The sequence below is a fragment of the Lepidochelys kempii genome, chromosome 4 (genome assembly GCF_965140285.1).
Source record: "Lepidochelys kempii isolate rLepKem1 chromosome 4, rLepKem1.hap1, whole genome shotgun sequence".
Lineage (NCBI taxonomy): Eukaryota > Metazoa > Chordata > Testudines > Cheloniidae > Lepidochelys > Lepidochelys kempii.
Window position 1 is genome coordinate 52,121,280 of NC_136383.1, and position 15,066 is coordinate 52,136,345.

Genomic DNA, 15,066 nt, shown 5'->3' on the forward strand with positions numbered 1-15,066 from the left:
CACCATGTCATGTGTTATTGTGATTATAAAATGTTAATTATTCAAAATATTTGTATTATTAATCAAACGTTGATTCTCAGAAGATCAGAGCCATGACTGTATTTGGCACAACTCACTGCTCAGAAATTTATAGTCACTAGCCTCTTAGAATTTCTGAGAAACGAATTGTGTTGATTACTGTCATAGCTATGAATTATCAGCCAATGAGATCATCATATTTCCTTACTCATTTCATAAAATATTTTAGTTTACCTTCACCAACAATCATGTATATTACCTCAACTAAAAAATAATGCCTAAGAAAAGATATTAACAGTCTTTATTTTGTAATTTTGTTACCCTTACCTTCTCATATCCTCCTTTATGTGCAGATTGATCAATTCCTTGGGAACATGGAAAGAAAGAGTGCTCTCAGACATCTGTTCTCGGATATGCAGCCACTTGTTGTCAGAAGTGGGAAATCTATATAACTTACAGATTGGGTTTTTTAACACTGTAGAAAAGAAGAAATGATGGCACTGCTTAATTGTGGCTATATGTTTCTTTCAGAAGCGACTACAATGGTTTAGTCCACAAAGGTAACGTTATTTCTCTGTCCTCCTGTATTTCCAAACTTAAGTCCAAAGATAAATGTATTATTCATTAAAAGCATAGCACTGAAGGCTGCACTACCCAGTGCAGTAGATAATTAAATTCTACCTAGTACAGTAGGTATCTGGTACATTTATCATTACCGCTGCAGTAAGAATGCAAGCTCAAGCTCTCTAGCACATATTCATGGGACAAAAGTAAAAAAGCAACTTAACTGATGTGTAATCTCATGCTAAGAGCTGGTAACATTATCTGTAACCATCTGCAAGGTGTGTTATTGAACTCTCAGGCTTCCATACAGTTGAAACCATATAGGGCAGATGCAGCATATCCCAAAACGATTTAGATATTATGGTATATCCTTCCCTAGATACACATACACAAAGGTCATTAACACAAACAGGTGTTGCATATGCATTTTAAGAGGAAAATATGCCTCCCTGATATGTCACTGCAATCTAGCACCCTGCAGAACTGTATGTAACAATCTGGGCTCAATCCTGCAAGGCGCTGAGCACTCTGTCCCTAATCCAGAAAAGGTATTACTCTTCTGCTTAAATTCTTTGTCATGGAGTGCCAAGGTCTCAGCACCTTGCACTTTTAAGCCTAAGAACAGCATGTTTTTTTCTCTCAGATCTGCTGCACAGTCATATTTTCATCAAAATTGCACAATGATGCTCTATAATGAGCCTGTGCAATTCCTGTGCTCTCCTTATCTCTGCCCTTGAGCCCTTTTCCTGTGCTCTACCGATTCTCCAGAAGAAGTACACAGGGGAAACCTAGAAAAGATACCTTTTCTTTTACTTCCTAGATAAGCTTACTGGGAGATAAATGTTTGTCATTAAAACACACACTCACACACACATCAGCTGCTTTTTAATTCAGAATGACTTTAGACTGCAATCTGAACCCTCCAACAATATCTCTCCATCAAGTTACTAATCTTTTCACATTACTGGTAAAAGCTGCGTTGGATCAGCCTCTCATCGATCCTGACACTCACTATTGTATAGTTCAAAGAAATGCATTACGTGTAATCACTTTGAAGAAACTGTTGCTCTTAAAAGCACATCAACAAGTGGAACTTGCAACCTACATTACAACTCACTACTGTGAGAAGTGCTCTCTCCCATTATTGCCTATGTACACTGATTCATGCAACATGAATAACACAGCTATAATGAACAAAGGCCAAACCATCAATGATTCACAAATGCACTTTTAAAAAAATCAGACTTGTTATGAAAATTAAAAAAAATAACACTCCAGAAAAGGACTGAGATAAAAACAATAAAACTAGAGGATTTACATAAACGAGATGATTACTGGTAGGCAAAGTTACAACTCACTTCATAAAGAACCAATATTGCTCATGCTCATTTTTAAACAGCTCTTGTTTATTTCCAGGAACTGCCCTTTTTCTCTGGTTTTGAAGAAATTTCATGAAACTACTCTTCTTCCATGTAAAACTTAAGACCTCCAAGGTATCAACCTCTTTTTTATTAATAAGAAATTTACTTCTAAACTAAATTATTTAATATTAACAAAGAATATTTTTTAAAAGCAAACATAATAATTCTTAATGATGTTTAGCACAGATGAACAGCAGCATTTTTTGTCTACAGATCTCAAAGTACCTATACAAAAGTGATCAGGCATTATTGTTTTCATTTTACAGGTGAAGGAAACTGAGACATGGAGGTTAAATGACCTGTCCAAGGTCACAAAGTATTTCTTTTCTAGTGCCTTATCCACTGTGATAGACGTCTGGGATTCAGAAGGATATATTCAAAATATCACTTGGTTCAAACACAATGAAACATTTCCTATTTTTTCTCTTTTGTTGTGACTTTAAGTTCATGAAAGATGTTTTATTGACAGCACTGAAGTCCTGTCTTAATCCATAGAACTGGCACTACACAGCAGTGTAAGATATCCCAATGTTCCTTAACCAAGACATGGAGTGACAAGCTTCAGACTTGAAAGGATAGTTCATATGTGTGGCTGATTCTGTTTTTTGCCAATGAGCAGAAAGCTGCCAACATGTGTGTCAACTCTAGTGCTTACTGTAATGTAGGAATCTGTTCACTATGAGTACATTTCAGATGCTAAACTAGACATGAAAAGCTCTATACCATATTTAGCTTTATGGGGCATCCCATCCCTGTGTAACTTTTTGAATATTTGAAACATTTTCAAGAAAGAACCTGTAAATTTGCACTCACAACATGTAATAACTCACATTTGCCTGTGCAAACACAATGCACACTTAACTGCTATATCTGTGCATACAAATACTGTTTGTGTTTGCAAACACAGGAATCTGTATGTGCAATAATGCCAAAAAACTTTATAAAAGGGCCACCTTGAAAATTTGGCTCTAGAGTTTTTCTTTTTGCATTTAACCAGAGTATAGGCAACTGTCAAGGTTCCTCCCCCACTCTGAACTCTAGGGTACAGATGTGGGGACCTGCATGAAAAACCTCCTAAGCTTATCTTTACCAGCTTAGGTCAAAACTTCCCCAAGGTACAAAATATTACACCCGTTATCCTTGGACTGGCCGCTACCACCACCAAACTAATACTGGTTACTGGGGAAGAGCTGTTTGGACGCGTCCTTCCCCCCAAAATACTTCCCAAAACCTTGCACCCCACTTCCTGGACAAGGTTTGGTAAAAAGCCTCACCAATTTGCATAGGTGACCACAGACCCAAACACTTGGATCTGAGAACAATGAAAAAGCATTCAGTGTTTTACAAGAAGACTTTTAATAAAAAATAGAAGTAAATAGAAATAAAGAAATCCCCCCTGTAAAATCAGGATGGTAGATATCTTACAGGGTAATTAGATTCAAAAACATAGAGAACCCCTCTAGGCAAAACCTTAAGTTACAAAAAAGATACACAGACAGAAATAGTTATTCTATTCAGCACAATTCTTTTCTCAGCCATTTAAAGAAATCATAATCTAACACATACCTAGCTAGATTACTTACTAAAAGTTCTAAGGCTCCATTCCTGGTCTATCCCTGGCAGAAACCAGCATACAGACAGACCCAGACCCTTTGTTTCTCTCCCTCCTCCCAGCTTTTGAAAGTATCTTGTCTCCTCATTGGTCATTTTGGTCAGATGCCAGCGAGGTTACCTTTAGCTTCTTAACCCTTTACAGGTGAGAGGAGCTTTCCCCTGGCCAGGAGGGATTTCAAAGGGGTTTACCCTTCCCTTTATATTTATGACAGCAACACAAAAACTAGTGAACAATTGTTGCTGTTGTATTGTCATCCTAGAAGTGTCTCCAGTGCTGACAAATGGCCAAAACTGCTATCCGCAAGCAGGGCCATCCTTCCCTATATGCAAAGCACGCAGCTGCGTAGGGCACCAGGAAATTTGGGTCACCTGTTGCTCCAACCCCTGGTCTGGCTCTTCCCCAGGCCCACACCCCTGCTCTGCCCCAGCCCCGTCCCTTCCCCGCCCCCACTCCCCTGAAGATTGCAGCCAGGCCCGACCCTGCACTCACCACATGGTAAGTGGAGCGACCTGGCCCCAGCCTGCTTCGCTCCCCTGGCTCCCAGCTGCGCCGCCGGCGAGTGCTGGGGGGCGGTTACCCCTCTCCCCAAGCCTGGGAGCCAGGGAAGCAGAGCAGGCTGGTGTCAGGTCACTCCACTTCCCACAGGAAGTGGCCAGCCCCCGTCCCTCATGGAGGCCTGGGGCCAGCCCCTGCCACTCCTCCCCATGGAGGCCTGGGGCCCCATACCCCCTCCACCCCGTGGGGGGGGGCTGCATAGGGCACCAAAAACAGGGACGGCCCTGTCCGCAAGCTCAAGAGAAGCATTTCAATTGAAAACTCTGGATCATATCTTGCAAACCTTTGCTCAATACAGGAGTCAAGTAGTCTTATTTGCAGCTTTGTCAACTCTTGTGATTTCTTTGAGAATTTTCAGATATTTGGAATTTTTCTTAAAGCCCCAGCTCTTGGAGTTAGGTGATTATGTAACAATCTTGCTTTTTTTTTTTTTTTTGGTTGCTTTGTTTTTTTAAGTTTCTAGACCTCATGGTTAGGGAGAAAAGCTTAGAAATCTTCAAAGGCTGAAAGCCAGAAGACAAATTAAAAAGCACCCCAAATTTATTATTGTTTAAATCTCATTATTTTTAAGACAGTCTCATGATTTTGAGGGGGTGTGCCTCATGACTTTTGAACGTTTGGCCTTGACAGCAATGCATTTAGCTTTTCTAACATATGGAGTAAAGGCTTGCCCAATCCAAAACTCCCTACATTTATAAAACTGTTAAATTTATGTAAAGAGAGACTTGCTTATGTACGAACTTTCAAAACATTTCACTGAGCAAAATGGAAAAAGTTCTCTTTTAAAAGTGCATCTACATGTGGAAGCCAGGAAATCACTGCTATTTATTTAACAACCTGCATTTTCTGACATTCTCACTGTAAATGTAAAGACCTCAGTATTTTCTGTTCCTTGGAAATCATTTACTTCTCCACATGCTATTCTTCACCCCCCACTTCAAATAAAACTTAAAAAACAAAAAGTGAACATTATTTCTTGTTTGAACTTCTGTTCACTGTCTAATGAAGATCAAAGCAAACTACCTCATGTTGTAAATTCTCATACTGTTGCTATTTATGGATTTTTCCCTCTAGAATAAAAGCAAGTATACATATTATTTCAGAAAAAAAAACTTCAGTTTTGTTCATTTTTATTAGATTTCAGTTACTTTTCTCCTCTTTCACACCTTTACTTGAAAAACATGGGAGAAAATTATTTTAATTTCCAGTATTATAAATGGATAAGTGAATTTCTAATAGTATAAATGAAGTCTTGAGATAAAAATGGAATAATGATGAGGCTCTATGAGATATGACATTCATTCACATCACTCAAGAAGTGCTTCACAACTCACTTGAGGTCTGTGAGTTTCATGTATTAAGATCCAGTCTTGAGATGAATGCCAATGTCCTACTATGCCTACTACCACTACTTTTTTTTTTTTAAAGTTTCATAGTTTCCCTGTCATGATAAACAACTCAAGACAGAGTCTCAAAAATTGATACTGTATTACATATATAGGTACACACACAGTATATTACTCCTGGGGGAATTTCGTGCCACTGTGCAATGCAGAATTTGCGCAGAATTAATGTTCTGCACAGAATTTCATATTTTTCCCCGCAGAATTGGGGCTGCAGAGCTGCTGGTGTCCAGTAGGGGCCACTAGACTCTGCAGAGCCCAGCTCTCCAGCTCAAAGTGAGCAGAGCACCCAGCCCAGTAGGGATGGAGGCTCTGCAGCTCTGGCTGCCTGACTTGATCCTCATGAGCCCAGGGACAGGACAGGGCCTGGGAGACCCAGCTCTGGCAAAGGGTGAGGAAGGGCAGGGCCACACCACTTCCCCTGGTGGGACAGTAAAGAAGCTGACTGGAGGGAGGCTGCAGGTGTCTGGGATGGGGGGGGGAGGTTCCCCACAGCTGGGCTCTGAGGGGAGAGGAGTGAGGGTGTCTGGGCTCTGGGAGTGGGAAGAGAGGGGGTGAGTGTCTGGGTTCTGGGGGGCCACACATAGCCCCCTCCAGCACCTTCCAGCTGAAACTGGATCGTCGTAGGGGTTTCTTTAACTCTGTACTCCTGGGGGAATCTTTTTTGTTGTTGTCTGTATTGTTGACATACATTTTGAAATAAATTACCAAAGTAACTGAAACTGGAGTGTTATTTTGACAAATAAAATATGCGGAATTTAAAAATATTGTGCACAGAATTTTTAATTTTTTTGGTGCAGAATTCCCCAAGGAGTAAGTATATACAGTGTAGTATACATACACCAGAAAGAGAGACACTGTTATACACATTTACACATACAGAAAGAGAGAGAAAGCGTGAGGTATATAGAGAACATACATATGGGGAGAGAGACAGAGAGAGATTCGTATAAACCCAGATTTGTCGAGGTGATATCTATGTAATAAATTATAGAGCCATGTGATAAACTAATTTATCATGCATCTCTGATTCATAGGTAAAGTTCAGGTCACGTTACGAATCTCTCCCAGCCCCTAATCTCCCCCAAGTAGCTTCAATTAAAAAAAAAATCAAAAAAAAAAAAAATCAAGCAACCAGAAAAATATTTTCCATTCTCCCCCAATATGTGGGTTTCTCCCCCTCAAAACAAAACAAAACAAAAAAAACCACCAGAGGCCCAGGATGGGCAAGACTCCTTACTGGATCTGTAACAGGTTTTTTATACATAAAAATGTCAGTTTTAAAATCCTGTATCTCAGAGTCATGCAGAACTAAAAATAGCAGCTTTACACGGTTACAGAGAGGCTTCCCATAATGGTTTCAAAGTTCACAAGAAGTATATTGTGATATTTTAAATATAAGGAAAAAAGTTATTTCAAGTCATTTTTAGAGGTTTCTATGATGCCCTGTGAGACCTGAGCACTTGGACTCATGGTAAATAAGGCTTTACAGGTTTTTAAAAAACGTATTTCTATCTGTAATGTATGTGGTGCAAAAAGAATACATGCTGGTGTGGTGTGTTTAGGGTGACCTGCATAGCTTTTTTTGTAGCTTTGTTACTGCTGAGGGATGTAAACTCCTACATTCAGGCTGATAACACTTTTAGAGCACTCCACTGCATCATGTAATCTCTCTTGGTATAATGAGAAAGAGAGCGAAATGGGCTGAGCATATAGACACTTCAAACCAAAGTCTGAAGTGAGCTCCGGAGCAGTTTCTGAACTCAGAATGCCCTGCCAGCAGCCCCTTCCTTTTAAAATCACAGAACTTTCAAGACAATCTCAGATAACATTGTATAAACAGTTGGAGAGGTGTACTCAGGAGTCAAATAATGTGTGTGCAATTATAACTACTTTATAGTCATTAACACAACACCATACGTTGCAAAAAATGGTGGGCCTCATCCAGTGCTCGCTGAAGTCAGTTGATGAAGTGAGCTGAAACTCACGAAAGCTTATGCACAAATAAATTTGTTAGTCTCTAAGGTGCCACAAGTCCTCCTTTTCTTTTTGCGGATACAGACTAACACGGCTGATACTCTGAAACCTGAAGTCAACTGGAGTCTTTCCACTGACTTCAATAGGCATTGGATTGGGCTCCAAATGTGAGAGTAATTCAGCAGAGAACCACTAAGTCTTACTTTTCAGGGCCAGTTTCTGCAAATCCTTCCTCACACAAGTAGTCAACTGGACGCTACTCCAGCGAGTGAAGAAAGCTTCCAGGAGCAGGGGTTTCAGGAAAACACTTTAAATCTCTAGTAGTTCTGAAACTCTTCAAAACTGGTATTGTTGTATAGCAGCACTTTGTCTTGGAATCAAATAGAAATCTACTCAAAATGCATTACAATATATACATAAAAGAATTAAAAACATCTTGTTGTTTGAACTGCTAAAATGCCCTTTGAACATCTTTTGTAGTTTGCTTTTATTAAACATTCATTGGCTGGTGCTTATATAGATGCAAATGTTAAACTTCAAATGAACATTAAATGGGGCACAACATTTTAAAAGTGCTCTGTTCAAAATCCTTGTATGCATGAGATTTCAGTGGTTTACCCTAAGTTCTCGCACTAAAGAAGATAACCTAATTATTTAAAGAATTGTTGATGTTATAACACATACCTGCATTTAATAGAGGTACGCTGTCTTTACCACTTATGCCTTCAGATGCTGTACATTCACACACCAATGCACACTACAAAAGAAAAGATGTAACACTTTGAAAGGAAACATAACCACAAATGGAATTTTTCAGAAGTTGTTGCAAAGAAACAGCTAAAACAGCTAAATATGAATGGCTTTGGGCAAAATATTTGTGATAAGCTATATTTCCAACCCTACCTGTTTTGTACAACAATTTTATTTTTAATTACTAATTTTCTTTTTCCCTGTACAACTCAGTTGTAATATTTAATAATAGGTCGTAACACTGGAGTCTCTGTACAGAAGACAGCAAAACACGAAGGATTGTCCCAAAATGCTGTAGACAGAACTTTCCAACAAGACAATAGCAGAGTATAAAACAATTTTTGACAAGTTATATAATTTCAAAGGAATTTCTTTCAAGAGTTGCTCTCAAAATCACAGCAGACAGGCAGTATTATTTAGTACAAAAGCTATTTTAAATGAGGGTTGGGCGGAAAGGGCGGGAATTTTTTTTTTTTTTTTTACTGTCCTCTTTCCTCACTTGATGATTTCATCTCTTAGCACTACTTACTTTTACATAATCTTCTAAACCATTTTTAATGGTTCCTCTTCTGGCTTCACACTCATGTATAATTCTGAGCGCTAATGTTTTAAGAAAGCTGTATTTTTAAATATTGTCAGCTGTTTTTTTTTTCCTTTCAAAGGCAGCACATCAACTTCTGTTGTGTTCTTGTATTTCTTTTAGGTCTAAATCCTAAACAACATACAGACAGACAAAGCATATAGCTATGCTTTGCATCATTCTGTTTAGTGCAGAATAAGATAGAAGGAATCTTTCCTTCATGTTTTGGAAAGGCTGACAAAGTACTTTTTAGCTTCTACTGCAACAGTAAGGCAGCCACAGCCTCTGGTGGCTGCTGCCATGCCCCCTTTCCACAGGGAGATGTGAGAGAGGGAAAACAGATTTATATAGCAGCAGATATTCTGCTCTCATCTGTGCCTCTTCCATAGCCTTCCCAGCCTTGGCCCTATCTGCCCCCCATGCTCTCTAGTGCAAGGGGAACCCCTGTGAATCAAAGCTCTGTACCATGCAAGGAATTCTGTCCTTCTGCACAGCAGAACCACATGGGTTACACTGGCAGGAGACGGACTGCAGCCAAGGAATCAGTGATTAGTATAATAAATTCTTGTTCAAGGTGACTTTTAGTATTTCCCCCCTCTATTTTGGGCTGACCTTGCACTTAGTAAAATGTTCAGGGCTTACTAGCATCAGGACAGAAATCTCTACTAATACTAGTAATTCTTCACCCTACTCTGAATTCTGAATGGTATTAACAGCCAGATCCTCGAGTAAACATCTGGTCATAGGAGGGTTGTGAGTGTACTGTAAAAGGGTTTGTAAGCAAGGGGGAGACGTTGCCCTTTGGAGGTGGTCTGTTTTGTACCAATCAACATCCCACATCTGGGGTTGGCTACCAGTTTCCTTCTGCCTGAATGTGCAGACTTTCAGCATACTGAATAGTATACCCAGTTCAAAACTAATTGGTTGGGGGTATTTCAATATACTGATGAGGAAGTAGTGTGACTTCCTCAAAAGTTGTCTCTGGAATTGAACTCTCACCTGTTTGCGCACACAAACACGAAATTGGGTAACTGTGTCTCACTTAATTTACACATGAAAATACCCATTTACACACATTAACAAATGCATTCAAAGACCACTGAAACTATGGCTGTAACAAGTTTGCTGTGTTCTTCTCTCAACCCACCCCATCAACAAGTATTGGAACACAGCAAGGAGATTTAATTAATTAATTCCTGCAGACTCACTATGGTAGCTATAGCTCATTAACTGCCTCTGCTAAATAACAGGGCTTGGGGACGAGGGGAGTGGTCCTCTCACAGGAGAGGAATCTAGATTGGAGGGCTGAGCTGCATCAAGAGAGGAATAGCCTGGGAAGGCAGCTTGGCTTATAATTCATCTTATGTATTTTGTGCTTATTAATAAAGCCAAACCCAAAGTTCTGACCTTTCACAACATTAGTGCCTCATACTACATTCTAACAGCTCTCAAGTAGTGGTTAATTATGGTTGATTGAGGCTTAAATGAATGCCTTTGTTCTAACAAAACAGAGGGGGAAAGTTTGAGAATAGAGTATCATTTGGCACAGCTCTATGCCAATGTATTTTGAATACAGAGAGCTGAGCAAACATATTGTACTTCATTCCAGCGCTGATTTCTCATTTAGCTTTTTTGAATAATGAGAACTTAAACCCCAGTGTGGTATTAGTAATATAGGCATCTGGCACCACTGATCATTCTAATTTAATTTGTTCAATGAGCTGACTGATTTCATACCTTTTGTCCCTGCACATCTGTTATGATGTGGTCTACTTCCCCCTCCTCTATCTCTCCCATCTTCACAAGGCTGACGTCTATGGTACCAACTGTCTTTCCACCATCAGGAGTCCTGAAACCAAAAATAATTAAAATTAAAAAGTTTATTCTTCAGCAGCCTCTCGTCACTTCAATACAAATATTTATGTCAGTACACATTTGCTCTTCCATTCATTTTGTAGCCGCTTTCATTTGTATTAAACTCATTTTCTACTACCATAAAGTAAATGGTAACAATAGGACAGGAATATATTTGTCCAACACTGCTTATAACAAGGAGAACTTTGAATATATTAGTTAAAACTCTAGATGGGCAAGTGCTCCCTAAAAGAAGATGGAACTCTTCCACAAATACTATGAATGTTCTAAATATTCTTCTGACTACACTTAAAAAGCTACAGCAGTTCTGCACGCCACCATAACACTTTAGTAGCTTTAAAGATGCTACTTTCTTATGACTAGTGTAATTAATCCACCTCCACAAGAAGCAGTAGCTATGTCAATGGGAGAAGATCTCCCGTTGACATAACGCTGTCTACACCAGGGATTAGGTCAGTATAACTACATTGCTCGGGGGCATGGATTTTTCTGCAGTTATGCCAATGTGAGTTTGTAATGCAGACCTGGCCTAGGGTACTACTAAGAAAACTCCATTACACACTGTGCCAATGCCCCATTTTATAATCTGCCAATTTACTGCACACATCAATTACTTTGGTTTATAACACTATCTGTCAGGAAAGGATATACAATGTGTATCACTAAACCTGCTGCTAAACCAAAATAGTGAAGCAAGTTTGAACACTTTTTGGCACTCCTCTCTATAGCTAACTAAGGACCAATACCATTCCTCAGCTACTGGGAAGATATTTCTAATCTACCACACAAATAAGCAGGGAAGAAACATTCCTGTATTCCTGAGTTTGTTGCCAATGAGTCAAAGATATAAAGTTCAAATTTGGATCTCTACATTTATGGTGGGATAAACGTCATCTGTAGCATGTAAGGTGCAGGGTGTCTCTTCAACTCCCACTGACTGCAAAACAGGACTAGGAGAGGGAAGTTTGGGGAATTATGAATGGTGAGAAGAACAGAGGACGGAGCTGGGTTTTAAGGAGAGGAAAGGAACTTGGAGGATGAAAAGTGGAAGACTATTCCAGGTGTAGGAGGCAGCATGATAAGAGGCATAAAATTGCAAGCAGTTAAAAGAGAGACTGGGAGTTCCATAGTCAGATGAGCAGATTGGGAAGAGTAGAGGGAATGAGGGACGGAAACGACTGCAAAGATGTATTTGAAGGCAATATGAAGGCTACGATTTAGTCAGGGGTATTTTTAGTAAAAGTCATGGACAGATCATGGACAATAAACAAAATTCATGACCCATGACCTGTCCATGACTTTTACTAGAAATACCCCTGACTAAATCTTGGGGCAGTTGCTGCTGCTCTGGTGGTGGTGTGGAGGTGGGAGAGGGGCCCCAGGGAGCTGCTGCAGGGAGTGGGGGTGGTGTGCTAGTGGCACCAGCTGCCAAAAGCCACCAGACCAGCAGCTGTTCTGGCCAACCCGGGGACTGCTGCCCGTGCAGTCCCCAGGGCCGGCTGCCTGGGAACCACTCGAGCAGCAGCCAGTGTGGCTGGCCCCAAGCCGCTCCAGCAGCGGCCAGGGGGTCACCTGAGCAGCTTCCCCCCTGAGCCAGCTGCTTGGGAAGCCCTGGGGTCAGCCAAACTGGCCGCTGCAGAAGTCTCAAAAAGTCACGGAATCCGTGACTTCCGCAACCTCCATGACAGACATGGAGCTCTATGACCATACAGATGAAAATGAGGAGCTTGAATCCGTTATGGTATGATAAGAAACAGGAAGGCACTGGAGAAAGGGCTATATGGTTGGCATGTTAGGAGCGAATAACTTTCAGAAGCTGAGTAACGTTAGGAAACATAGTTCCACTTTTTTATTTAATTTATTTATTTATAAGCTATACCATATTCTTGGGAGAATACTCAGAGAAAACACTATGCCTCCTCCTCATCAACATCAACCTTTTTATGGTTCCTTACAAAAACTAATTAATCAGTCCTCACATAGGAAGTAGGAAATAAGTATTATTTTTGACATTTTACTGGGGAAACGGACAGGGAGATTAAGTGACTTCCCCAAGGTAATATGGGCCCTGATCCTGCAATGAGAACCCTATGAGCTTTTCCTTAAACCTGTGCAGAGCCTCACTGACTTCAGTGGGACTTCGTGCTGTTCTCACATGTGTTCTTAATTTTACACACTATGAAGAGTCACAAAATAAGTCAATGGGCCTACTCAGAGTGTGGAAAGTTAAGCACACGTGTAGGTCTTTGCATGATCATGGCCGTGTTCACCATAGTTATTTGGGATATTTTCCTGTTCCAACAATACATTCTTAAAATGTAGTGACCTCTGTGGTTTAAGATAAATGTTTACTTAGTGGTACTAGCCACTGTTCTCTAAAATTGAAGACATTTAAATGTATATACTCTGACAATACAGAAATACAATTTTTTCTTACATAAGCTTTGTAAAATTTTATATAAAGCTTTTGTGTGTTATGTATGTGGGGTTTTGTTTGCTACAAACCAAGTGCACCAAACAATAATAAAAAACAACACACAAACAACCCTACATTAACTGACCAATAAGCATGCAACGGGGTGGAAATTAGTAGTAAAGAATCAGGATTTCAGGTTGCCATGGGTATTTATCAACAATACGTAAACAATTTTAAAATTTATGAAAAATAATTTGCTAGTGTCCTTTTAAAAAACAAAAGGTGACGCTAGTTTAATGGATTCATGGCAGTTCACTCTGTCCTTTGAATGACTACAGACTACAGCTTTGACCTAATTTTTCATCTCTTTTCTCTTTCTTGTGTCACAATTGGCACAGGTAGACCAAGCTCCAGTACTGAATAGATAAATCAATCTATGAGGAGAAAGAGAGTATGCAATACAAACTGCTGTAGCCAGGTCAAATATACCCTTTAAAACTTCTGTATCATGTCAGATGCAACTGGTAAAAGACTATAAAGAATGAGGAGTACTTGTGGCACCTCAGAGACTAACACATTTATTTGAGCATAAGCTTTTATGGGTTAAAACCCACTTCATCAGATGCATGCAGTTGAAAATATAGTAGGAAGATATATATATACACAGAGAACATGAAAAAATGGGTGTTGCCATACAGACTATAATGAAAGTGATCAATTAAGGTGAGCTATTATCAGCTGGAGAAAAAAACCTTCTGTCGTGATAATTAGGATGGCCCATTTCCAACAGTTGACAAGAAGGTCTGAATAACAGTGGAGGGGGGGGGATAAACATGGGGAAATAGTTTTACTTTGTGTAATGACCCATCCACTCCCAATCTTTATTCAAGCCTAATCACCCGTTTTTTCATGTTGTCTCTGTGTGTGTATATATATCTTCCTACTGTATTTTCCACTGCATGCATCCGATGAAGTGGGTTTTAGCCCATGAAAGCTTATGCTCAAATAAATTTGTTAGTCTATAAGGTGCCACAAGTACTCCTGCCATAAACCGCTTACAATCCAAATGACAAAAACATAGAAGATGAGATGCACCAGAAACCTACAGGAATAATCTGAGTTTCATGCATGCACACACACATGCAAACACTTCTCTAAAGAGAGTGAAGGTCTAGCAAACCAGAATGGGGAATGCATTCCATGCTTATGGGAAAAAGGCACAGAAACGGGAATGGAAGAAGGAGATGAACAAGATTTAGAGACTGACAATCCTGGCTAAGTGGAGGGGACATAGAGGCAAGTTGTATGAGATGAGATCAGAGATGGACACTTGCCTTGAACATAGGTAACAAGAAGTTTAAAATCCATGTTGGGGAGCATGGGATGTGAGTGGAGGCAGAGGACAAAGTGGTCTGATCAAAGGGCAAAAAAGATAAGTTTAGTGTCTGCCTTTGGATGGACAAGTGAAATGATAGATGTGTCAGGGACTCCAGAGATGAGGGGGAAAAAAGGGGGGGCGGCAAATCAAGATGGGAAATAATCAGCGCATGGATGAGTGTTTTCACTTTGGGGGCAGAAAGGAAAGGTTTGGATATGTCTTTAATGTTTCCTGTTTGGTGACATAACTCAAGAAGAGTTATTCTTATGGGCCTGGTTAGACTAGGATTTAAAGACATGATGTCAGCATGTGCTAACTAACACTTGTAAAAGTCTAGTGGAGACAAGGAGAAAGAAACCAGCTCAGAATGTGCTAAAGGTCTTGTCTACATCAGACTCTTACCATGTAACACATGCTACATCAGACTCTTACCATGTAACATCACACTATTAAATTCTGGTCTTGACAAAATCTTGGTATTGTGGCCTAGCTAAAACCAGGATGTAATGTAGAT

The 15,066-nt window shown here is 39.9% G+C and overlaps 1 protein-coding gene across 3 annotated transcripts in view; it reads right to left on the reverse strand.

The window, feature by feature from the left end:
- Positions 1 to 15,066, reverse strand: part of INPP4B (inositol polyphosphate-4-phosphatase type II B) — a 481,293-nt gene that overhangs the window by 157,352 nt on the left and 308,875 nt on the right. For all 3 annotated transcript variants that reach the window (XM_073341212.1, XM_073341215.1, XM_073341214.1), the window contains 3 exons: positions 10,621 to 10,732; positions 8,238 to 8,310; positions 346 to 493 (listed from right to left, as the gene is read on the reverse strand). In XM_073341212.1, the coding sequence (XP_073197313.1) occupies positions 346 to 493; positions 8,238 to 8,310; positions 10,621 to 10,732 (333 nt within the window). The remainder of the gene's footprint in view (positions 1 to 345; positions 494 to 8,237; positions 8,311 to 10,620; positions 10,733 to 15,066) is intronic.